A 27,144-nucleotide genomic window follows, 5' to 3' on the forward strand; every position below is an offset into this window, starting at 1 on the left:
AAAAGGTTTTGCATTCTGTAATTAAGCAATGATATTTCTATAAGAGCAGAAAACTTTATGTACAGTAAAAGCACTGTCTTCACAGTACAAAGTGGTGTCAATTCCAAGCTGAGGTAGTTAAGGAGCATACATTTGTTCTGAGTGGCATGGCCGCTCCTGAGGCAGTGACTGTGTGTTGTGTGTTGAGAAGTAAGGCTGCAGTGACGTTGAGTGACAGAAAACAGGTAAGGCTTCCCGAATCACCTTGAAAACATCACATGGTAGATTTTTGATGAGGTTTTGGCTGTTGTGCGCCATTAGCCCATTTGCACGGCCTGTGCATTCTCTTGCGGCCCATGTAAAGCTGCCACCTATAGTTAGTTCAAGGATCTGTGGAATTGTCATCCAGGTATGACGTAAGGCTGTTTTTCCCTGTTTGTTTTCTTTCTTGTTTTCTGAGACAGGGTTTTGTGCTATACTCAAGGATCAGAGTCAAACTGGCAATCCCCCTGCCTCTGTTTGCTGAGCACTAAGCCACCGGCTCCTGCTACCATGAGCAGCATTTTTCATATTTTCAAACCAATATTCAGTTATAAAATTTTGACTTGAGACCCAGACAGGGTCAGCTGAATAGTAGCGCCTCCACAGTGGCTTTAACTGTTTTTGTCGGGAAGGGTACATAATATAAGGCAGTGAAGTCATGCGTCTGGAACCTAACCCTCACTCACTTCTTAAGCCTCCTTCAAGTGGAAAGGCCATGGAGCGCTACCTGTCACCGTTCCTGCCTTGGGTTGGAAGGGGGAATACTTCCTGCGGGGATGACAGTGTTTCAGCCAATCTTCACACGGTGGCTCTAGAGGACCAAGCATGGTGTGCCTCACAGTTCTCCTCCTGCCATGTCCATACCACAGGCAGGAGGGAACAGCTTTGCTTCCTTCTTTCCCTTCCCTTTGAAACACACTACCACGTAGCCCATTGGAGTCACATCTAAAGCTACTACCCACCAATTCTATCCACTAATCACTCAACCTGAAAGTGAAGATTAATAATTGTATAGCCAAACCTCAAGAAAAAGTGTGAGGAAAGGTACTGTTTCTTTTTTTTTTTCTTCCTTTATTAATTTATTCTTGTTACATCTCAATGGTTATCCCATCCCTTGTATCCTCCCATTCTTCCCTCCCTCCCAATTTCCCCTTATTCCCCTCCCCTATGACTGTTCCTGAGGGGGATTACCTCCCCCTCTATATGATCATAGGGTATCAAGTCTCTTCTTGGTAACCTGCTGTCCTTCCTCTGATTGCCACCAGGTCTCCCCGTCCAGGGGCCATGGTCAAAGGTGAGGCACCAGAGTATGTTGTCTCCTATGGCAAGAAACAGTACCGGAAACTGTTTCTAATGGTTGTTTATGAACAATAATAAGACAAGTATACATTTTCCTGAAATGACACTAGTTCGACAGGGGCCACTAAATGTAATGGCTAATTGTCTAAGCTGTGCATTCATTCAGCTTCTTGCCATAGGAGACAACATGAAAAACTTTAAAAAGTTACATTTATTTGTTTGCATCTGTGTGTGCCTGTGTCTGTCTGCCTGTATGCACATGCCACAGTGTATGTGGAAGTAGAGAACAGCTTGAGAGAGTTGGTCCTCTCCTTCTACCACATACTAGTGATGGAACTCTGGGCACCTGACTGGACAGCAAGCATCTTTCCCTGCAGAACCATCTCACCAGCCCTAAAATCTGTGTCTTTCTTATTTCTTCTTCTTCTTCTTCTTCTTCTTCTTCTTCTTCTTCTTCTTCTTCTTCTTCTTTTTCTTCTTCTTTTTCTTCTTCTTTTTTTTTTCTTTTTCTTTTTTTTTGAGACAGGGATTCTCTGTAGGCCTGGCTGTCCTAGACTTGCTTTGTAGACCAGGCTGGCCTTGAACTCACAGCAATCTTCCTGCCTCTGCCTCTCCAAGTGCTGGGATTAAAGGCGTGCACCACCAGCTAAATCTATATCTTTTATACTGTTTCTTTATTCTTACTGTATGTATTTGCCGCTGAGGTGTGTGATGCTTTTATAGACGCCGGAAAATAGTTGTAGGTAACATAATCAGAGCATGCATTGTCATGCAGTTTAAAGTCTACTACCTAGGGTGACAAGTGCATGTTTTGATTAAAATACAAAGTGCTATGATGACTTAATTGAAGCCCACATCTATGTTGAAAGAATCAAGGAAAAGTTAAAGAAGAGAATATGGCTTTTGAGTCAGACATAAAAAGTTTTCACAACAACATGAATTCTCCAAAAAAAAAAAAAAGCACTGAAAAGTAAGAGAGGAGTTTGTCTGTAGCATCGTAGGAGTTGGAGAGCTGATGTCAGCCCCAGGTTGTCCTGCACAGTTAGGCCACTGAAAAAAAAAAAAAGGTTGAAATTTGCACCAAATCCTTGCCATTGCCAACCTAATGTATATAAAGAAGAAATTTATCTAAAACTGGTAAGCAACAGATGTTTATTCAGGTGTCCAGGAAAGAGGGTAAATGGAGGGGTAGACGGACTGCAAGTGTGTTTTGGGAAGACTAACCCAATGAGAGTGGATTAGGGTTGGAAGCCAGAGCAATGGATGGAAAACTCACTGATATTCCATCACAGCCCATCAGTATCTGTCTATCATAGTGAGAACGGAACCCAGGGCCCTGAGCATGCTGAGCAAGCATTTACTGCTAAGCTACCAACCTCAGACCAATACCTTTCCTGTTATGACTGTGTACTTATACAAACAGTAACAAGACACATTGCGAGGTCAGCATGGAAACACAATACATGTGGCATGGCTATGCAAACATAAAATGAAAATATGATGGTCTCACCACAATTTTCTCTTCATACACACCTTTATTCATATGAACCGAATAACCCTTCAATCACATTAACTCAGCGCCAGCTAGAAATGTCAGGAGCTAGATTATTATTCAGGTTGCAGTTAGCTGCTCATGCATGCTCGTTATTGAAGGAGCAAGAATGACTCTGCTTGTTTCTTCCCTGAAGCATGGAAAATTCTGTTGATTTATGAGAAAAATATGAGTTTGACAGTGATAACTAGTGAAAGTGCAATGCCAGCCAGAAGCTCGATTGATTGAGATTGCCATTATGCATGCATGCACACATACATACATACATACATACATACATACATACATACATACATACACACACAGAAAAGAAATGAAGTTTGACATGAGCATTCATTCTCAAGGACATTCGTGCATTGGTTCCAACAAAGCAGTCCGTAGGCATAGCCATATGAAAAGTATCCTTATGGTACAATTTACACTATAGCCTCAAACCGAGAATGCCTATCAGACGATACAACTCTGTATCAGAAATAGCTTCCATAGGCAGGTGGATAAAACTAAATGTGATTGTAACACTTTAATCAATGAAAAGCTATAGCTCAGAGCTGGAATCTGCACCTTTCTGTGCCACGTGCATTTCCGGTGCCCTTTCCCAGTTTATTTCCCCCCTTAAGCTAGAAAGTGACATTGTTGCAGCCGCCTATCTCCTGCAAGGTATTTAGACTTTGCCCAGCAGTATGTATCTCCTACAGAGATGTTTTTCTTTCCTTTTTAAAAAAAAGACTGATGTGTGTGCACATCTATACAGAACTAAGAATGTGTCATGTACACATAAGTACACACAAAATAACAGGAATTTTATACTGTATTTTTATGTGGAATTTTCTACAGTGGGTAAGCTGGGATCCCTGGCGGATACTAAGCTCCCGTGCAGTGTGCATCTTTACGTTTAACCCACACAGGTGTCCCTGGACACTTTCAATCATGTTTATACAGCTTACAGTACCTAATAAAGGGCAAATTCTATGTAAGGAGTTGTTACTCTGATTAGTCAGAGAATAATGGCAAGAAAATATATGTACATATTCAATACATGTTTTTTCTTTGATAACCTCAATCATCAGGGCTTTTGAATAAACCCCTGAGTAGAGAGAGTTGACCTCATATAATATATCTGCATACATATTGTTGGGGGATGGTCTGAGGTATTTTGATGCTAATAACTGCTTGCTGTCTGACCCACCTTTTGCTTAATAAAAAGCCATCCCACCTGGGCAGGGCAGGAGATAGGTGGGGCTAGAAGAGAAAGGGGAATTCTGGGAAGAAGAAAAGACAACCAGGAGGAGGAAGGAGAGAGACCTGAAGGGAAGAGAGGAAGGCTGCCATGGGTTCGCTGGAGGAAAAGTACATGGCCCATGGCGGGGATGGAGAATCAAGCCCAGATGAAGAACATGAGCAAGTATTTGGGATTATGGATGGGAGGTAGCTTGATAGAAGTTATTGGGAGCACATGGCATGGGATTGAGGCAGGGATCCCATGCCTGCCACACTATGGGAGGTAGTTTAGAGGATTGATATCTGCCCTGCCCCAGCTTGACTAAGGCTGTTTTAAAATATAACAAGTGTCTGTGTCCTAATTGATAGCTAGCTGAGCCTAGAGGTAATACAGATAATTTTTAAAACAATACATATGCTATTGATCGCCGTACTAGTCTTGACTCCTCAGTTTTTTTCTGAGACATTTTTTTCTGCTTCATGGGTCGTGCTGACTGAATTATGGCACATGAGGTCATTGGCATGGAGGACGGGTTGCCCCCAAAATAGATGTATTTGAAAGACCTTTTCATAGGCTTTACTTCTGGTATGAATACTTGAGAAAAATCCATTTAAGGAGCATTAAAATAACAACCTCCCCCACCAAAAAAAAAAAAATCAGGATTATTGTTTCTCCCACAGGTCTTAAGATGTAGGGAGCAACTACACTTAAGAAACCCAGAAGACTAAGGCCAGGCAGCCCAGCTCAGTCAGGAGGTTTTTAGAGACCTGATCAAAGTTGAGCAGCAAAAACCCACAAGAGCAATAATTTGTGCATAAGAAACTGATCAGACCTGGGGAGAGCCTTCCTGCAAATAGAAACGAGGAGGCACGACACTCCTAAGAGGCTCAGTGTAAGACCACTAACAGTAATGATCAAAGACAATTAATTTTTAATGCTGAATCATGGATTCATGCTTAAGAGTGTTTCTTTAGAACCATCCCCAAAATGGCTCTGGGTCCCAAGTAGTGAGTCTCAGTACCAAGACCAATGGCAGCTCGGAGTCTTGTCTGGGAAGGGCGGGAGGCAAGGTCACTATGGCCTGTCTCACATTCCCAGGTTCTTGGCCTGATCCACTTCAGTTCTTGAGTTTTCTCAAAATACAGAGGTCGATGCTACTTGGGACAACCTCACAGAAGAATGGTTTATTGGTGCTATGGAATCAATGCGTGTCATTGCCCTCTGGTCCTTCTCTGGATCCTGGGGTGTCCTCCCTTGAACCTGAAAGTTCTGAAGGATGTCTCCGCAGACAATGACCTTCAACAGAGAAAGTGAAGGGAAGTCAGCCCATCCATCCCCCTTCTGAGTATCTCATGCGTTTCTCTCCCACGCACTTCATCTCCACCTGTACCCAATCTGTCCCCAGTACACTGAAAGAAAGAAGAGCATCACTATTCCCTGGTAACTAGCATCTCTAGATGTTACCCCTACTGCTGTCAAACAAGCTGGGCAGGGTGACAAGAGGAGACATTAAAAGAGAAGTACTTTGTTTCGACAAGAAATGGATTTTAGCTTTCTGAATTAAGTACTTTCCATTCCCAAGAAATTTGTCACTGTAGATTTCTTATAAAAACCAAAACAATATATTTTTTAAAAAAACACCCTGGAAAAAAACTCTAGCATCCTCCGAGGGGATACTGAAGTACACCATGCATATTTCCAATATAAGAAATGAAAGAATAACACTGAGGACTCAGGTAGTATTGATTGACTGAAATAGAAAAGATTTGATTTGAGGATAAAGAAAACTTACTGTAATGGTGATATTTATAGGTACAGGCACCCGTTGGCCTGGTTTATAGATCTCTAATTTTTTGAAAGTCAATTTTACTTTATACTCTGAAGATACATTTGATGAATACCTGGTGACAACTATCTAACTGGAAATAGGAATCTTTAGAGAGAGAAAACACTTTGGATTCTTACCAAAATACAAACTCTTTAGAAAAGTACAAGCTAGAAACCTTTTTGGTTTCCAGGATGCATATAGACAATTAGGCTTTGTTTTTACATTTCTTCTTTATTTAGTTTTTTGAGATTATAATTACATCAATTCCTCCTTCCTTTACTTCCTCCAAATCTCCCCCATGTACCCTTTCTCTCTTTTGCATTCATGGCTTCTTTAATTGTTGTTGTTTTGTGTATATGTGTGTGTGTGTGTTCCACATATGTAATTGGATATAATATATGCTCAAAAATGCACAAATACATGCTGTTCAATGTGTATGTTACTTTATGTGCATTGTTTTCAGAGCTGATGAGTTAATTTTGGATAAACCACTTGCTGAGTTCTTCTCTGGAAAAGACTGTTTCTCCCACTCTTACTTTTCCCTGGCTGCCTGTGATTCTTTTCTAGAGCTGAGCTTTTTGTGAGCTTCCCTGATCCATGTTAGCATGTGTTTGCTGTCATCCATGTACAGGTAATGCTTAGGCAGGCATGTTAGTGAAACTTCATAGGTGTAGCTTCTGGCATTTCTAGAGGACACAATCTCCCAGCGAACTGTATTTTTCCAGCCCTATATTCTCTCTCTTCTTCTCGCTCAGTAATCCCTGAGCCTTAGATTCAGGAGCTATGCTGTAGATGGATGAGTTGGGTCTGGGCTTGACAACTCAGCATTCTTGTTAATTGTGGTTGTCTGTAATGGTCTCCATCTGCTGCAAAAAGAAGTCTCCTTGGTGAGGAATGAATACTGCACTTATTTGTGGCTATAAGGACAAATAGTTAGAATATAGAGTTAAGGATTATACTGGTTTAGTAAAGTGGTGGTTGTGTGCTCTCCTCCAAGATCCATGATTTCAGTAGTGGTCCACATGCCTTGATGTAACTGGAAGCTCTTCCACTGGACCTAAGGCCTCATCTATAAGAGGGAGATGATAGGAAGTCCCCTCACCTATCTCAATCTCCTGGTAAATAAACACTTTCAGGGGGTCATCCCTGTTGGGCTAGTGTCCAATTATAAATGAGTATATACCATGTGATTATTTCTGAGTCTAGGTTAACTCACTCACTATGATCATTTCTAGTTCCATCCATTTGCCCACAAATTTCAGGATTTTCTTGTTTTTAATAGTTGAGTAGTATTCCATATTGTAAATGTACCACAATTTCTTTATCCATTCTTCAACTGAGAGACATTTAGGTTGTTTTCAGGTTCTGGCTTTTACGAATAAGGCTCCTGTGAACATGTTCGAGCATATATCCTAGGCGAGAGAAGTACAGGAGAATAGGGAAATAGAAGGATTCAGAGGATCCTAGAAACCTACAAGAACACATGATGGTTAGATGTGGACCCAAGGGGATCTGCTCAAGCTACTGCACCAACCAAAGACAATACATGAAGTAAATATTGAACCCCTACTCAGCTCTAATCAAGGGCATTATCCACAGTCATGTGGAGAGTGGGGACTGACTCTGACATGAACTCTGGTGCCCCATATTTGACCATCTCCCCTTGGTGGGGATGCCTGGTGGCACTCAGAGAAAGGATAAGCAGCCTACTCGGATGAGACTTGATGGGCTGTGACCATATAGTGGGGGAGGAGGTCCCCTTCTGTCACAGGCCTAGGGGATGGGAACAGTGCGAAAGAAGAGGGCAGGGAAGAATGGGAAGAGACAAGCAAGGGGATAAAAATTGAGATGTAATATCAATAAATTAATAAAAAAAAGAGGGAGGTGATGCCTTGTACTGAAAACCTAGACAACTACCTACTGCTGGACAATTAGGAAAATAAAAAATAAAAGAAGGATTTTTAGTGACTGCTCTAGGATTAGATTCTTCAGCGTGTATTCCAATCCTAAGTCCCCCTGTACCCTTCCACCGTCCCTGACTGTGTGTGTCTATCTGTGTGCTGTCACACAGATACCATGAATGGGGTGTTTGTGTACCGTATACAGTAATGTTGGAATCCTGATAGATAAGATGTCCTAAATCAGAGATCGTCAGGGACATCTGTCTCCTCAGATGTTCTCTCATGTTGGAGGGGATAAAGTGACTCTGGAATCTCCATTGGAAGAGTGATGTCTTTACATATGATGACTCCACTCTCCCAAAGTCCCCATTTCTAAATACTATTATTTGGGCACGAGGTTTGAATATTCTCTTGGGGTCTGACCATTCAATCTATTGAGCTTAATAACTCTGGAGGAGTCAAATCATCTCTTTTTGCTATTGTGACTTTTAAAATTAACATGGTCAGAACAGTCTCCACAATTGAGTGGAGAGTGGGATATTACTTTCTCACGTACTCTGGTGCCTCACCTTTGACCATGTCCCCTGGAGGGGGAGACCTGGTGGCACTCAGAGGAAGGACAGCAGGTTACTGAGAAGAGACTTGATACCCTATGAGCATATACAGGGGGAGGTAATCCCCCTCAGGAACAGTCATAGGGGAGGGGAATAAGGGGAAAATGAGAGGGAGGGAAGAATGGGAGGGTACAAGGGATGGGATAACCATTGAGATGTAACAAGAATAAATTAATAAAATTTAAAAAAATAAAAATAAAATAAAAATAAAAATTCAAAAAAAATAAAATTAACAGGCTGTAATTTATTTACTTACAAGTATCTTTTCTATAAAACACAACACATTAGAGTAAATAAAATTGGCATAAAGAAAAAATATATAGTACATTAGAATTCCCAACCTTCTGCATAGAACTTGGGCCTTTATAAGTCTTCTACATCGAAGAGACTTAGAAATATACCAAGCACAGGACACCTACTTTTCAAATGTGAATGTAAAATAATTACATTTTAGTTCTTAACTAATTTTTACATGGGTGTGATTTGTCTGTTTTACTGAAAAACTGACAAGCTTACTTTGAAGTTAATATCCATTTTGGAATATAGACGCCCAAGGAATTTAACTGCATCCTTCAATAATGAACTTGCTCTGTCCAGGCTACCTAAGGTGATGTGATAAAAATAGAGACAGAAACTGTGTTTGACTAGAGTCCATAGACTCCACTCTACTTAAACTCACCACTCCATGTCTTTGGTGGTTTGTATAGGCTTGGCCCCTATAGACTCATATGTTTGAATGCTTGGCCATAGGAAGTGACACTATTAGGAAGTGTGGCCTTGTTGGAATAGGTTTGACCTTGTTTGAAGAAGTGTGCCACTGTGGGGGCAGACCTTGAGTTCTTACATGCTCGATCTATGCCCACTGTGACATAAGGTTTCTTTGTGTTGTCTATGGATAAAGATGTAGAACACACAGCTCTGTCTCCAGCACCATATCGGCCTGTATGCTGCCATGTTTCCAGCCATAAAACAATAGACTAAACTTCTGAAACTGTAAGCCAGCCCTCAACTTAAATGTTTTCCTTTATAAGGTTTGCTGTGGTCATGATGTCTTTTCACAGTAATAGAAGTCCTAGCTAAGACAACGTCCTATGGAATTTTATAAGGAAGAAAGGTGCTTTATGGCTACCTTTCAGCTTGTTTCTGTCCATCTTTTTATACCTCCAAAGTACATAGTAACATGGCTGGGTTGCTTCCCTGTGGCTGTATTCTTTCTTTCCTGTGACAGATGGTTAGTATTTGGGACAGAACATGTTGTCCAAAACTATACAGTTATCACTTCACTTCGCTTACCAGGCACCAATGCCCCGAAACATGAAACCCAAGAGTTCTGAGCACCTCCCTAAAACAAAGTGCCCAATATCACACCTATGTACACATCGTTATTACCCAAATGAGCTGATTCTTTGAACCAGCACAATTTTTCAACACATTTCCAGAAGGCAAGTGATTCATATGCAAAGAATGACTGAACTGCTTTGGTTAAATAAATTATTAAATAATTAAATTCTAAACAAAAATGTCAGAATGAAACTCATTTTTCTGTGTAATTAGTATATACTAATAAAAAGTAGTAAGTAAAATAGAATATCTTGGTTCATATCTAAGCTTGTTAATGTAGACAAAATATCCACTGATTTCTGACTGCTGTCATATGGGTGGGGGATGCCTTAAGGCAGCGTGCAGGAAAAGGAGTGAATGGATCAGGAGTCAGCTATGAATTTATTCATATGCCCAGACTCCTACCCACACCATGAGTCATGGCACAGTAGAAACCAACCCTCTTAGAAGGAACTAGGAATATCGCGAACAAAAGGAAGACATGCAAGGTTATAAAATGTCTTAACATGTTTAAAAGTTAACAAAAGGCAGAGATTTTCCAGAAATGTGAACTTATATAGAACCACCATGTAAAATACATAATCTTTTATCCTTCATGCCCTTTCCTGAAGCATTTTAAAGTTAATATTGGGACTAAGAGATAAGATTTAAACCCTGGTTATCATCACTTATATAATTACGAATTTATATTTTTTTATTTTCCAAGTTTGATCCAAATGCTGTTGCTATATGAATAATAAAAATACAAGCTTTAATATATCTTCCTAAGAGAAACATGGTGAACAAACCATAGGCCGCTAGAAATGGATGCATTTCATAGTCTGCATCACACACATAGGCTTCAGTTGCTGTAGAAGTAGAGTGGAGAGTGGGGTATGACTTTCTCACGTACTCTGGTGCCTCACCTTTGACCATGTCCCCTGGAGGAGGAGACCTGGTGGCACTCAGAGGAAGGACAGCAGGTGACCAAGAAGAGACTTGATACCCTATGAGCATATACAGGGGGAGGTAATCCTCCTCAGGAACAGGGGAGGGGAATAAGGGGAAAATGGGAGGGAGGCAAGAATAAATTAATACAAAATAAAAAATAAAATCCCGGGGCTGTTTCTGTTTGCTTGATTTTTACTCTGTAAGTCTGCATCTTCATTTCCCAAAGGCTATTGTTTTCACCTTAATCTTAGAACATCATAAAAATAAGAAAAGAAAAGGGGAAATGTACATTTTTAAAACTAGGATGGTCAATTGGAAACTGGACCCATGCTCAGCAAGCATAAAATTCTGACCTCACAAAGATAAAGATGCATTTCGAAGGCACTCCTTGTTTTGGCTAGCACTGGGTCGATTTTTCGGGAAAGCCAAGCCCTAGCCAGTGCTCTGGGATCTGTCAGAAAGCAGTTTGAAACTTGACTCTATTCAGCCTGTGGAACTCACCATGTAAAGTGTTCCTTGGTTTGTATAAGATGAGCCCGTCCCTCACCACAGCCAGAATCCCCAAAGCCATAGAAAGAAACATAGCTGGGAGAGAAAACAGTACTTAGATGTAGTAAGTTCCTTTTCTTGTTCCTTTCTTTGTTTGATAATATAGAAGAAATAAACTATTTTTCTATCTGATTGGGCCACTGACTTTTCCTAAGCATTCAAAAATATTAATATGAATATTTAACATGTGTATTTATACTTACATGACATGTAGAAGAATAAATTGTATGTAATAAATGCTTTATATTAAAAAAACTTGCATTAAAGGAAATTGTTGTACAGAACTCCAGCAACAGAGGGCATGATTCCAGGTGGCAAAGAAAGTAAGGGATTTGCTGATATCTGCACGTGCTCTCATTAATTATCAATCTTTTACATGGTCATCAGTTGAGTGGAGGTTTATCTTTTTTTCTTTCCAAAGTTAAATGTGTGAGTTGCTCTCACTCCACAAGGCGCTTTTGTTTTCTGCTGTGTACACAGAAGTTCTAAGCATCTCCGCCATGTAAATCCAAAGTGGTCCATCCATTGGACTTTGAAGACCATGATCATGGCATGACTGCAACTCTTCTCAGAGGAAGAGAGGCCAAAGCACTGCCTGACAATCGAAGATGGAAAACAAGGCTGGCTTCGAAAGTGCAACTTGAAGGTTTAAAATCAGAACTCTAAGATTTAGCATGAGAGTCTTTATGCTGCATCCCTTATCAAGATAAGCACTGGCTACTTTAGCAAACTTTGCAAAGCCTTCTGTAAGCTCTGAAACACAGTGGATAGAGAAATGCTGTCTCTCCCACCATCACGGAAGTGTCAGTTCTGATTATGGCTCTTGATACAGTTTGAGAAAGAAAACAGGACTTTCCACTCCATCTTAAGTAACTGAACAACTAAAGAAGTGCTCTTAAAACTCTAAAGCAGTGCAAAAGCATCGTACTCTTAATCTCTGTGAGTCTTTGTGCATTGGTTTTTATGAGAAGTAACTGTCAGCGTGGTAAGACTTGATAGCAGAATCATCATTAGGCATTTGACTCTGATTCTTTGTGTGATGAGTCCTGAGTGAGGTCATTTTTGTGTGTGCCTGTATCTTTTAAAGTAGATTCTAAGCAGAATAATAATATTAAAGCAAGTGTGTGCACTACACCAGCCTAAAGTAAGTGGAGAGGCAAAGACAAAAAGTCCACAGATGAAATGGTAATGAATCCCAGAGATGTGGACTTCTTGGTCTAAAGCATCTAGTTCCTGCTATAAGTGCCTGTCAATATTTCCAACTGCAGGCAGCAGACATTGCAAGGGGTTGTTTCCAGTGAAGAACATTTTCCTCAATGTGTTAGTTGAGCGATTGCTGGGTAATCGAATCCAGTGAAGAAAGGAGGGCTCAGAGGTGATAAAGACAATTCCTGGCTTCAAGGCTCTCATTGTACCTCACAGGAGAGGCAGTATGTGAAGAGGAGCAATACAGAAGGTAGACGTGTTTGAGCTCGAAGGAAACATTAAATATAGCTAAATTACTTAACTTGGGAAGTTCAGCAGACTATCTGGCATAGTGCAATCTTGGAGAACTGAGTTTTAGTTGAGAACATACTAGTTAATTTGGAGGAGCAGGCTTCGGCTCAGAGAACATCAGCATGTGCTGAGAGATGGGAACTTTGTGGAAGGGCCACGTACACACTATACTACCTTGACTGTCTTCCTTAATTAGCCCATAGTATTACATAACGCCTACATATACCAGTCATTCAATAACAGCAGTGAAGAAAGAGTTGTATGTGCTTCTTGTGGCTCATGTGCATGAAAAGATTCTGCCTTGATTCCACCTGACCTTCATCACAGTCATTTGTCAGCAGGTTGCACTATAACTGCCTGCATCTTTATGCTCCATATCTAGTCCATCTGTGTCATTCTGTATTACTCTGTTTTGTATCCTTGTAGGACATAGCTTTATTGAGTTGGAACTCGCTCATAGAGCCTGCAGCCATCCTAATGTCTACACAGAACTTATTTCTGAATAAGGTCTCATCCATCAACACCAGGGTTAAGACTTTTAACATGCACATGCCTTTAATCCCAGCACTTGGGAGGCAGAGGCAGGTGGATCAGTGTAAGTTCCAGGCCAGGCTTGTCTACAAAGTGAGTCCAGGACAGTCAAGGCAACACAAAGAAATCCTGGCTTGAAAAAACAAACAAACAAAAAAAGACTTTTAACATGTCTTAACTGTGTTAAGGGACCAGTTTCCTACAAAGGAAGACAGTTTAACCTGTAACCATTGGGATTTTGGGACTGGAAAGTATGCCTGTGTTTTAGAAGGTCACCCCTAAATGTAGAATGGAGGCTCCCCTGAAGAAATGTTGTGGCAATCAGGAGTGTTCCTCAACAAGTTATTGAAGCTGTGGGAAAGGAGAACGTGAACCAACATATAATGGTAGAGACAGAATGAAATGAGAACTGAGGTCAATAGATGTTTAAACTTAAAGGCTTACCATCCGATCAAACACCAGCAAGTAAGGATGAGAGAGGATTCAAAGAAAGTGCCAGGTTTTAGCTTGGCAAACACATGAGCCGTGACACCAGGAGTAACAGAACGTAAGCACAGGAAGATGTTTTCCAGGGATGTGGTTGGGTTCATCCGTGCACGTGTGGTATACTGTAAGTAGATGAGGACAGAGGACCAGAGGACTAGTGCAGCAGTGTGCGTGCAGCCCTCTCAAGGAGAAGTTTTCAAACTCTGCAAAGTAGCTACCCGACTCCTGAACTCATAAAAAGCAACCACTGAGGCCCAAGGAGCTGAGTTTTCAGCTAAATGTGATACATTTGATGTTTAGCCGCCATGAGTGACTGACAGCTATCCTCGTTCATAGCACTGCTCGAGCAGGTACTGGGCAGGTGTGCGTAAAATGTTGAAGAGACAGAGGCGGTGTCAACTAAACATTGGGTTCTAGACCTTATGGGAAACTACCCAGAGACAGAGCAGCTCCTGACAACATGACTAGCTCTTACGGGCATCAGTATAGATCCATGACGGAAGAGGGCCAGGGAAAGGCTATGGTAATGTTGTGCAGACATGGGAAAATTTTTGAAAAAGCTTCTGCCATCTCACAGAAAAACAAATCTTATTAAATAAACCAGGGGAAAGAGCTTATGCATTTCAAATTTGCTAAATAAGAGGAAGGCCATTGTGCTCCAGCCAAGGGCCTCCACACATGAAAGACGTTGCAAAAGTTTATGGAGGCAAGAGTAGGGAATTTCCAAAAAGGTGAAAACTCCAGGGCATCCAGACTGTGTCCCTAAAAACAAACCCACAGAGGAAGGGCCCAGAACTTTGTTCCCATGACCTCACCGGTAGGGGTGCCATGACTTCTACTGTTTCTACTAACAAATGATATTACTTCCAGAACAGTTGCCTAACTGCGCAGAGAAATGGGTGGAATTGCTTCCAGCTTTCAAAAGAGCAGTTTATAGCTCATGAAGTTTCCATGATTTTCCCTGATCATACAAACTTCATGTGGTAGAGAGCATGAGGGAATTCATCTTTTCACACCAAAAATGTCCCGTGAAGTTAAGACATTTATGTTCTGCAGGAATAATTGTTGTCATATCTGCCTGCCACTTCTAGCACAATCCACTTAGGGGCTTTTTTATAATGGAAAATTAAATTATTATTTTTAAGTAATGTGGGATGTCATTATCTTATATGGAAAACCAAATAATTTTCCATAAATAGATAATGATTTTTTAAATAAAAATGAATTCTAATGAATACAACTACTGTGTTACTTCTATCTGAGAGATGTAAACTGACATCTCTTCACCTTGGTTAGGGCACAAATGACAGAACAAAGAAAGGATTCCACTGAAGCCTGGCTTGTGCAGCTCTTAATTTAAATAGGGTTACTTACACATCCGTATTGTGTGTGGCTAATTACAAGAGCATGAGCAAGTGAAAGGCAGCTACATCATTGAACCAGAACCCCTCACCGTCCCTAGAACTAGTTTACAACTTTTATGCATCATCTTGGATGGGGCGAGCTTTGTGTGCCTCATGCTCTGTCTCCTCTTCCACGAGGGAGTGGTACCAAGCCCAAGTTTCATGCAGGTAACCACAGCTGCTGTAATGTCATGACAGCGACAACCATGTGATGCCTAGGAGCTTGAGTTCACTTATACACCACCCTTTCTTCCAGCTCTTACATTCATTATCTCACATCATCCATTAAGCTGTGTGTGTGTGTGTGTGTGTGTGTGTGTGTGTGTGTGTGTGTGTGTGTAGGGAAAAAAAACGAGCCACTATGTCACAGCAACAACTTATTCCCAACACTTATACATCTGTATAGAAACTTCCAGCTACTGCAAAAGCATGCTTCCCTGACCAATGGCTGTTGTGTAAGATTTCCTGGGGAGACATGACGGAGGGTGCCACACATGTGTCTACTTGACATTCTACCTTACATGAGAGCCGTTCTTCTAGACAGACTGCACAGCCTCATGCCTTGGCCCCTATACTAAGGCAATGCTACATATATGCTTACATTCAGGGACTGGGATACTTTCTCTAGTTTTTCAGTCACGTGTGAGGCATCTCCGTACTCATATGTCAACCACATTCATCAGTGAGGTGCCTCATCCATAGTGAATAGAGGAACCTGTTTGAGCAGGATTTCCCCTGCAGACTTTTAAACATGACTTTCTCTTTCAGGAGATTTTTCAGGCTTATTTCCTTAGTTTGCTGCAGTAGCAGTGGTGCTTGTACTATCCTCTTCTTTGGTTCTGTCATGACCCCATTTGGGCACCAAGTGCTACTATATTTCTCCTGGGGAAACATGAAAATACATCTATTCACAAAGTATGGCACCAGTTACAGACCAAGGAAAAGGTTCTGTGTAAGTCTAGCATAGTGAACCAATGGATTTAATTGGACTCCCTACAAGAGAATGCATGAGAGGTTATTTATAGGATCATGGAAAACATATGGGCAGCTACACAAAAGAAGATGCCCACCCCCATTTCACACACACACACACACACACACACACACACACACACACACACACACACATACCAGAAATTGTTAAATGCATACATGTCCTCAGAGATGTATGTGTCCTCATGTACTTCTTGAGTTGATGACATTTAGGGGCCCAATCTTATACGAGTCTCATGAATGCATGATTACAACTATTCTGATTTCAAAATGACAACATCCATGTCTTCCCTGGAGGACAGAGCTCCAGAGCAACTACAAAAAGATAATTGAATACAATTCTTTATGAAACCTAGCTATATTTCTGCATGTTAAAGACTTTGAACCTGAGGCCTGATTTGTTTTTGGGAAGAAGGGAAATCAGCAGTCTAAAGAGGCTGCATAATCATCATTTTTGTGGTTTGAGTGAAATGTGCCCCCTCAATGGGGTTGAATACTCGAGTTCTAGCTGAAGATGCTGTTTTGAAAAGTCGAAGCATAAGGAGGTAGCACCTCTAGAGGAAGTTACCCCCTGGGGTTACACCTTGGGGTGTTACAGCCTAACTTCATTTCTTATTCATACTATGTTTCCTGTTCAAAGATGCAAGGGATCTCAACTGCACAAACTTGTTGCCGTGGAGCTGCTCGGATGCATGTCTTGCATGCCACAATGTACTGTATCCCCTCAAACTGTAAGCCAAAGTAAACACTTCCTCCCTTAGTTCCAAGTTGGGTTGTTTCTTGTCGGCTCTTTGATTACAGCAAAAGGAAAAGTAACTAGTAAATCTTATGGAAACTGGGAGCTCTTAATAGCACAGGTACTGTCTCAGGAATGATGCCTGCATTCTTTCACTAAGGAATATTTTAAAGTCATCCTACTTTGCCAATTTACATACATGAAAAAAGCACGGATGCTAGAACTGATCATTTAAACACAAAATCAAGCCGAAAGGACTCTGTGAATTACCATCAAATTTGGTTGGTTAGGCAATCTGATCTTTCTTTGGGCATGACATTCCTCAGTGGTCCTGTTTGTGTACATATGTTGCAGACAAGGTCCAAAGAAGTGAATTTGTGCATTTTGCTGGCTTATCTATGGGTTACTGTGACTTATGTACTTCCATAGCAATGTGAATATTCCTTCCTAGAAAAGCAGAAGGCATGTCGAAATGAGTCAGAATCAGATGCTGCATAGCATTGAGAAAACAAAGCTCTAACAAATGAAGAGTTGTGTATTAGAATGTGTCTTACACACACCCGCATGAGAAAAGTCTTACTATTTTCTTTGAGATTTCACAAGCCAGTTACTATGGAGATACCCTTATGGGACTGGTGGTCCATATGGCTGGCAAGCAGGTGCTTTCTTCCAGACAGGACTTTAACCAGCATTTATTTGATCCTTCAAGCACCACCTTCTGATAGCAGTCCCAACAAGAACTCTTAAACTTCCATATGAAATGCAAGTTTAACCTTTCATGTATAAATTTCTACTTTATAGCAGCCAGTGCCTTAAGTGGGTTCTAGGTTGTTTATATGATCTGAACCACATTAAAAAGAAATTGTTTTTAAATAAAACAAGGAGATAAGTGGTTGCTCAGAGTCTATTATTTTTTCCCTAACTAGGTTTTATAGATCTGTTTTTTTAAAGCTGGAGTTTAAGATAAGAAAGGAATCCTTGTTTGTTTTGTTTTTGTTTGTCTGTTTTTGTTTTTTGCTTTTATTTACTTTGGATAAATATGACATCACAAAAAGAATGGTCTGACATCATAATTTAAAGACTATAACAGGAATCCTTGCTTTTCATGGCAGTAGATATTGAGGGGAAAGCTGAGTTGTAATGGAAGGCATCTCACACCAAAGCTTTGGTCATAGGGGGAGGGAAGACAAGGGTAGATTAGTAAACCTTGACTTTGAAAGCCCCGAGTCATGTAAAAGGAATTCCTAGAGTGTAAACAGCAGTGGTATGGAAACAAAAACTACAAAAGTAGGCAGCTAGTTAGAAGAATACGCCAATAACATGCATGTATGTAAGAGATGCCTTGAATATTTCAGTGCTGTACTGATTACTAAGGATGTAAAAATTTCAGAACTTTTGAAGCTATGTAAAAAATGAGACCCCAACAGCAAAATGAAATTTTTTTATATTCTTTATATCTTCAAAGTAACTAAAAGAACTACTTTAAAAGATGTATTTCTATACCAATTATACACTTGAAATTAATTTAAGTAATTAAAAAACCAGGAAGTCCTTAAACAATCTACAACCCCTTATTTTAGTCCACAGATGGCTACATCCATGTTCATAAAATCCAATTATGCTTATTTTATTCAAGCATCACCATTGTGTCAATATTTGTATTTGTTTTTAACAAAACTACAAAACAAGTTTATTAAAATGCTGTATAACATAATTTTTTCTCTGTTAGTAGATTCTACATTCTTTGTTTTTATGTTGTATGACTGCTCCATTTTTTTTTAAGACTTAGACAAACTTATCTGTCCTCTACCATGTTGTCATGTGTGGGATTTGGGGATATCTTTAATATAGTCAGTTGTCTGTCTGTCTCCCCAAAGGATCACAAGATATTGCAGACAGCTAAGTGTGTGCTACAGAGACGCTTTAATAGGGCAGAGGGGAAGACAGGAGGAAGGCTGAAAATGCTTGGTTTATAGTCCAGTCAGATACAGCCACTCCCTTGCTGGACCTCAGCTAGGCATGAGAAATGGTGTGTGTTAAATCATTCATTGAAGGAATGGACACTCCTGCTGCCCGTAGCTGTGTAATAGAAGAATGTGCAACAGCACCATTTATTGCATTCAATTACATAAAGCTGAAGTGCCTGCCCCTTCCTCTGCTCTGCCTCCCGTAGCCACAATATGTCTTAAAATCCTTTCTGTATTCCTAATAATACCAATGTATTTTCTCCACCCTTTGTCTATGTGCACCTTCCCAGTGTCCTGAGGAGACCGACCACAAAACTCACATTTTATTGCAAGAATATGCCATTTCTTATTTTTAATCTCCTGTTCAGCTTTTACGACACTTGAGTTATTCTCATTCTCTTTTCTCTGGTTTTACATATTTCTAATTGATAAAATATTCTCTGATTCTTTTTTACTGTGTGTGTGTGTGTGTTTATGACATGTGAGTGTATATGTGCATGTGCATGTTTGGGTGGGTGGGTACAGACGTGCTTGTACTATCATGCAGGCATGCTCTCATTCATGTGGGGAAGTCAGAGGAAAAGCCTGGGTGTCAGTTTTAGCACTTCACCATGTTTGTGACAGGGTCGCTTGCTACTACTGTGTACACCAGAGTATCGGGCTAGCAAGCTTCCCAGGGTTCTCCTTGCTCTTCCTGTCTTCTCACCATAGCAGCACTGCAGTTCTAGGTGTGTGCTGCCGTGTTCAGCTTTACATGGGTTCTGGGATTCCAGACTCAGGTCAGCATACTTTTCCTGCAAGTTATTTTATCCACTGTGCTTTCTCTCAGCCCATCATTTCCAGTGCTGGTATTTGATGCTAACCAGATGTTTCCTTTTGCAGACTTTATCAGCTTTTTTATTTCCTGTTAGATTTCTCTGTCTGCCCACACTACCGAAACGTTCGCCCTCACTCACATACCACTCAACAGTAGGTCTTCACCCTGAGGAGCACCTTATGGGACAGTTTTATTGTTGTGAGAACAGCATACAGAAGTCATGCAAACTAAGAAGACCATATACTGTTAATAAACCCACATACTGTAATGTGGCCACTGACATGTCCATATTTGACCTGGATGCCATTATTTGTTACATTTAATTTCCCTTTAACAGATTCTGTTACCAATTTATACACTTATTTATATATAAACAAAATATGTTCAAAGAGTGTCTGATGGGTGCTCAGCAGCCTTGGTGGACTTTAAAACGCCACCTGCCTTTATAGTAACTCTGGTATATACTTAACTATGTTATGAAATGTAGTCTTTAGGAGCATCTGCATTTCCTTTACTGATGTATTTTCTTCAAATAATGATGAAGAATCTTTTGCTTATGGCAGAATTCTAAAATTGGTATTACTTCACTTTCTGTGTGGAGGTATTTTGTCTACATATATGTCTGTGTGCTGTGTACATGTTGGGTTACTTCAAAGGACAGAGGAGAGCATCAGATCCCCTGGGACTGGAGTTACAGACATTTATGAGTCACCATGTGGGTGCCACAATTAAACCCAGGACATTCGGAAGAGCAGCAAGTGCTCTTAGCCACTGAACCATCTCTCCAACACACATAAACTGGAACATAAGAACAGCTAGTGCTGGTGACTGAGTACTTAATAAAAGTACTTGGACCCATATATTTGGTTTGATACTTTTTTTTTTTACAAATTGTGTTTTCTCTTTTCAAAACACCCCCTGACATTGTGTATTTAATTCCTCATATCATTCACAAATGGCTTCATCTCACAGAGGGGAAAAGCAAAGACAAATCAAATGATAGCTAATTTTTATATAAGTAAATTCAAAAGCTTATATAATATTAAGATGACCATTAATATCATCTCAGAGTGGTGATTAATTTGTTCTTTAGTCCAGTATATATCAGTTCCCAAAACAAAAAGCAAAACAACAACAAAAAAAAAAAACAACTAAGCTTTTGCTTCAAGGTGACAAATAGAATTTTACCAAGAATAGATGGTTAGGACTGAAAATCAGTTCATGCCTGCAAAGTCTACGTTCACATTTGCTTAGCTGTACTTCTGCTTGTTTGTGCCACAATGTTAGAACACCGGAGGAAGGCTGGATCTTTCTTCCATCTTTGTCCTCTCCACACTGCTGCCTGTCTATGCTTCTTTTCTGAGTGTATGTGGTTTCTTGACATGGAGATCCTTGTTAGTAACCCATGCTGCTAAGCCTCAGAGGTCTGAGGCGGGGAGAAAAAATTATGTATAACATTGGTGTTTCTGCATTCTCTTGTGCAAATGATGGGTGCTGGCTGAGACACAGGTAATGCCTATTTGAAATCGGAGCCACATGCTGTTTTCCCAGTGTACCAACACAGTGTGGTACCTTGATATCTCTGAGTCATCTGTTTTTATAAACCATAGCTAGTGTCAGCAAATAGTTCTTCAGAACATTCTCCAGCAAGCATGCTTATTTTATTTATAATTGAAATATATCTCTAGATGTATAAACGTATGTATACACAGGTATTCACCTTTTAAGTTTAGTGTGTGAGTTTTATATATTCAGAACAATATCAGGACAGGTATTTTATGGCAACTTATACATATGTATATCTTAAGCTTAGCTCATCAGTTTATTGTTTTGTAATTATCAGGTAGTATTTATTTCATTATGCTTATATCCTTTCAAACATTCTCAAAAGGTTCTTTACCCATCGAAGGACCCAGAACATCTTGCTATGTGCTTCTGGTAAAATGGATATGAACTTTCTTGGAACAAATCCTTCACTACACACACACACACACACTCACACACACACACACACACACACACACACACACACACCACACACACACCACACACACACCACACACACACACACATACACACACCACACACAGACCACACACACACACACATATACATACACACACACACACACACACACACACACACACACACACACACGCTTTGTGAACAATGAACTGTTGACATCCTTCTGGAATTCCTGTGATAAACCCTATATGAGATGACAAGGGGAGCTATCAAAGAGCATCCCAGTTTCCCAGCACAGAATATTCCTCAAAGCTGTGGGAGGCTGCCTCTATTTCTGGGTATGGAGTCCTGTAACACTCAAGTATACTTGCAGAGAGAGAGAGAGAGAGAAAAGAAAATGACTAAAATATTCATTAAAGGCACAGCTGTGCTAAGCAATCTGGTTGTGTTCATATTATCCCCCTCAGGGCTGAGGTATGAGAGTGAGGAAAAGTGAAGCAGGTAAAGACTCATCTGTCCCTCTGCACTAAATGTAGGGTGTGTCTGTCGTGTGCTTCGGGGCCTTACTGCTCAGTGTTGCACAGAGCACGCTCAGCCATCTTCTCCAAAATGAATGGAAGCTAGGTAGGCAGGAGAGACATTTCAGAACCTCTTAAGCATTGAGTGGAGAGTCTAGAACTGCTTCTTCCTGGCCCAAAGTTAAATGTTCACTTCTGTGAGGCAAGCACTGACACCAGACTAGTTCCCTGAGGATGTGTGATGTGTGGACTGGCCTGATAGTGAGGTGGAGAAAGTTTTAAGATACGTAATTGACTTTTATTGTGTGAGGTTTTCCTTAAAGACTTACCGCATTTTGTTCCTGGATACACAAACGTCTTAAATCTTTTGTGTGATGAAAATGACTTCGACATAATTTAGCTAACTCGTTAATCTTCCGGGTTAAAAATTTGTATTTTAGAAATAAATTTTCTCTGTATCTCTCTGCCTCTATCTCTACATACATAAACACATATGGGTTCATGAGTTTATAAATGCATATTTATATAAAAAATCTATTGAGTGCATTATTTCCTAAATAGTCTTCATATAAAATATATACTAAGTGTGTTTGTAGACAGAGACTAAATTTTTGTATATAGGAAAAGGGAAAAGAACTGAGCATTCTTTTTGAGTAATATGAAGAAGTCTTCTCTTTTACCTTTACCTTTAATTATGTGCCTGGGTATGGGTTTGTGCATGTGAGTGCTGGAGCCCACAGCAGTATCAGGTGTTCCTGGAATGAGAGCTACAGGCCACTGTGAGCCAGTAAAGTTAGTGCTGGCAACCGAACTCAGGTCCTCGGAAAGAACAACGCACGCCCTCAACTGATGATCTTTAGTCCTCTGAAGGATTCTTTTTTTGTTGCTGTTGTTGTTCTTGTGTATACTTATGCTTCCTTTTTTAATATAGTTTATTTAATTTATTCATATTACATCTCAATTGTTATCCCATCACTTGTATCCTCCCATTCCTCCCTCCCTCCCATTTCTCCCTTACTCCCCTCCCCTATGACTGTGACTAAGGGGGACCTCTTCCCCCTGTATATGCTCATAGGGTATCAAGTCTCTTCTTGGTAGCTTGCTATCCTTCCTCTGAGTGCCACTAGGCCTCCCCGTCAAGGGGACATGGTCAAATATAGGGCACCAGAGTTCATGTGAAAGTCAGACCCCACTCTCCACTCAACTGTGAAGAACACCCTGTCCATTGGGTAGATCTGAGTAGGGGTTCGAAGTTTACTTCATGTATTGTCCTTGGCTGGTGCCATAGTTTGAGCAGGACCCCTGGGCCCAGATCTGCCCGTCATAATGATCTACTTGTAGGTTTCTAGGACCCTCTGGATCCTTCTATTTCCCAATTCTCCCTTGATTCTCTCACCTAGAGTCCCAATAGGAAGTCTTCCCCTCTGTCCCACTTTCCTGGTAAGCGCAGACTTTCTTGGGACATGCCCCTTGGGCTAGTGTCCAAATATAAATGAGTATATACCATTTGAGTCTTTCTGCTTCTGGGTTAACTCACTCATTATGATCATTTCTAGTTCAATCCATTTGTCCACAAATTATGGGAATTCCTTGTTTTTAATAGCTAAGTAGTATTCCACAGTGTAAATGTACCACAGTTTCTTTATTCATTCTTCTCCTGAGAGACACTTAGGCTGTTTCCAGGTTCTGGCTATCTTAATCCCTCAAAAAAGTAGCTGCTGCTTGTGTCCTCCTCCAGTGAGCTCTCTGCTTTCAAGGGCCAGGAGAGAGCCTCCATTGTTCAAGTGCAGAGTAAATAAAGTTAGTTAGAAGAAAAAATGAACTTTCAAGGGACTCCAGCCTGCCATCGCACAGAAACTCTGGTAGCTCCCCAACTCTAGGCAACTGTCATCAGAATCCAAGGGTCTGCATGCTGGAGCAACTGAGTCCAAGGAGCAGCTGCTTTCCACACCCACACTCTAGGCTCCCTTCCCACATGTCCCCCTCATGTTAAAACACAGCACAAACAGCTACCTCCTCAATATATACTCGAAGAGCACATCAGTCATATTACTGATAAGGTTTCGCCCTAAAAATAGAAACAGTGCGACTTTGGAGTTGTGCCTTTTACAATGACCAGCATTAAGGGAGATGGGAGAACAGGAGAAATGAGGCGGTTTGCCCCTGGTCTGCACAGCGGCCTCTTCAACTGGTCTCTTTATGTGGGAGAAGATTGTGGCCGCCATGCCTGTTCCCTTCTCTGTTATTTATGACGGCTTTCATATGATCTTAGCAGGGCTGAGCCACTGAAATGAAAAGAAAGCCCAGGCCTGACGGATAGATACTGCAGTGTGCTTACTCTGGTGTGTGTTTGAGTGTTAGGAGCTTCAGAGGAAGGTGGGGCTTGTTGCCTGTGCCTCTGAAGGCCACCCGGGAGTGTGGCCATTGCCCCCATGTGTGGCTTTTCCTCCCAGCTCAAGGTTCTATAAAAACTCTCATTCTTAACCCTTTGTCCTCTATCCTTTGCCAGATTCTGACTTGAGCATGCGCACATTGAGCACGCCCAGCCCAGCCTTGATATGTCCACCGACGCTGCCAGGATTTCAGAATGGAAGGGGCTCGTCCACGTCTTCATCCTCCATCACCGGGGAGACGGTGGCTATGGTTCACTCCCCACCCCCGACCCGCCTCACTCACCCACTCATTCGGCTCGCCTCCAGACCCCAAAAAGAGCAAGCCAGCATAGACCGGCTCCCGGACCACTCCATGGTGCAGATCTTCTCCTTCCTGCCCACCAACCAGCTGTGCCGCTGTGCGCGGGTGTGCCGCCGCTGGTACAACCTGGCCTGGGACCCCCGCCTCTGGAGGACTATCCGCCTCACGGGCGAGACCATCAATGTGGACCGTGCCCTGAAAGTGCTGACCCGCAGGCTTTGCCAGGACACCCCCAATGTGTGTCTCATGCTGGAGACTGTCATTGTCAGTGGCTGCCGGCGGCTCACAGACCGAGGACTCTATACCATTGCACAGTGCTGTCCAGAACTGAGGCGCCTGGAAGTCTCAGGGTGTTACAATATCTCCAACGAGGCCGTCTTTGATGTGGTGTCCCTCTGTCCCAACCTGGAACACCTGGATGTGTCAGGTAAATGGAAACTGACCTCAAAACCTGGGCATTCCTAATGTGCCACCTTAGCACATTGCTATATCTTATTAATATTTATTGATATATATTTTAAATTATGCATATGTTTATCTGTGTGTGGGTATATGCATGGGACTGCAGGTGCCCACAGAGTCCACAAGAGGGCATTGCATCGCCTGGAGACCACTGAGGGGTACCCATCATGGGTGCTGTGATCCCAGGTCCTCTGGAAGAGCAGTGTGCGCTCTTAACCACTGAGCCATCTCTCCAGCCCCCAAGGTCTCCTTACCAGGAGGGAGACTATCTGGTCAGAATTTCACTATGGAATCATAGCCCTGAAGATCAGAAGTAGCCCTTGCATTTGACATCTGCCTCTTGAAGGAACTGTGGGTACCTTGGGTCAGTCTACCTTAAATGTGTCCTTACGTCCCAGAACAACCATGCTTAATGGAAAACAAATTTCTAATTAAGGGAAATAGGAGAAAATCTCTCATTGAACAGGGTGTTCGGGAACTAGCCTGTTGTATTTGTTATGAGTCCATAGAGCCTGTGAATCATGGTAAAGCCAGAACGGTGCCCCAGAATGCCACATCCTGGACTGACAGCCCACCACGGGGAATAGAACACATGCCCGGGAGCTGCACCTTTCCTGAAACACTGGGGAAGTCTGTCACGGCCAACTGATGCCCGCCATGCTCCTTTCCTTTGGCCTAATTTTCCATAGCATGTTCTCAGTTACATAGTACAAGGACAGAGTCCATTGAATCTAACTTTTCATTCTTTCGAAAATAGAAGGAAATCCCAGTATAATTGCCTGACTTAAAAGTCTCTCTTAGGCAGGAAGAATTAAAGCCCAGAGTCAAAACTGTGGCGCCAGACAGGGGACCCAGCCTGAATAGCAGTCTTCTCCCCACCCCCACCCCAACTCCATTTTTTGATGTGTGTGTGTGTGTTTTGTTTTAAATCTCATCTGCTGTCAAGTCAAAAGATGAACATTCAAGAGGCTGAAATGTGTAAGATGTGTCAGAGCGGTTTTAAAAAACGAGACGCATGAGCCGTGACCTCAGGAATGGTTGGGGAAGGGTCAGGAAGTAAACCCATGGTGTCAGGCGAATAAATAGAATTTGGGATTTACAAGAATCTGGGGTAAATGATGCCCTTCAAAAAAAAAAACTGGAGGTAAAACAGCTTCCAGCTTGTTCTGTCTTTCAGAGCCGACATCTGAGACTGTTTCAGCTGGCAGCCCATTATTTTTGCAGATTCTTTCCCTGGCTGGAAAGCTGCGTGCTGCTCTTCTTCTTGAGCTGGCTTCAGGACAAAGCCATCGTTGCTGTGTGTTCCATTAGTCATGAGCAGCCATTGGCTTTCCTAAACTCACCCTCCGAGGAACTCTGGAAAACGTCGAACACCGTGATGTAGGAAATGACGACTAGTTTCAAAACTCAGATTGGGGCAATTCACTCAGCACTCAGAGCTACAGCTTGATGTGTTCTGTCTTTAGCTAAGAAATAAAACTGACAAACTCTCTGCCGTTCTCGTCACCTGAACATGTTAACAATACTTCGTTCTATTTCCTCAGAACAGAGAATGACTTGGTGGGAACCCCCAGCTCTGTCAAGCCTGCTCCCAGGTGCCCTCCATATAGAATGCAAGTAACCATGGTCTCTTATTTGAGGTCCATTTGAAGTTCTGAAATGGCAGGAGCCACCTCGGCTATTTAGCAGTAGGACTGTTGAGCTCTGTGGCCTGAGTGAGCTTGCTGTACCACTTGACTAACCGTTGCCAAGTCTTGACAGTTGTCCTCTACCTCAAGGACATTTCCAGGCTTATACATATTTGTACAGCCTCTCAACAGG

The 27,144-nt window shown here is 41.6% G+C and overlaps 1 protein-coding gene across 1 annotated transcript in view; it reads left to right on the forward strand.

Moving 5' to 3' along the window:
• FBXL7 (F-box and leucine rich repeat protein 7) overlaps positions 1 to 27,144 on the forward strand; it is a 369,958-nt gene that overhangs the window by 334,570 nt on the left and 8,244 nt on the right. The window contains exon 3 of the mRNA XM_084783693.1: positions 24,677 to 25,288. Within this exon, the coding sequence (XP_084639819.1) occupies positions 24,677 to 25,288 (612 nt within the window). The remainder of the gene's footprint in view (positions 1 to 24,676; positions 25,289 to 27,144) is intronic.

Source organism: Acomys minous (assembly GCF_964271855.1).
Source record: "Acomys minous genome assembly, chromosome: 5".
Classification (NCBI taxonomy): domain Eukaryota; kingdom Metazoa; phylum Chordata; class Mammalia; order Rodentia; family Muridae; genus Acomys; species Acomys minous.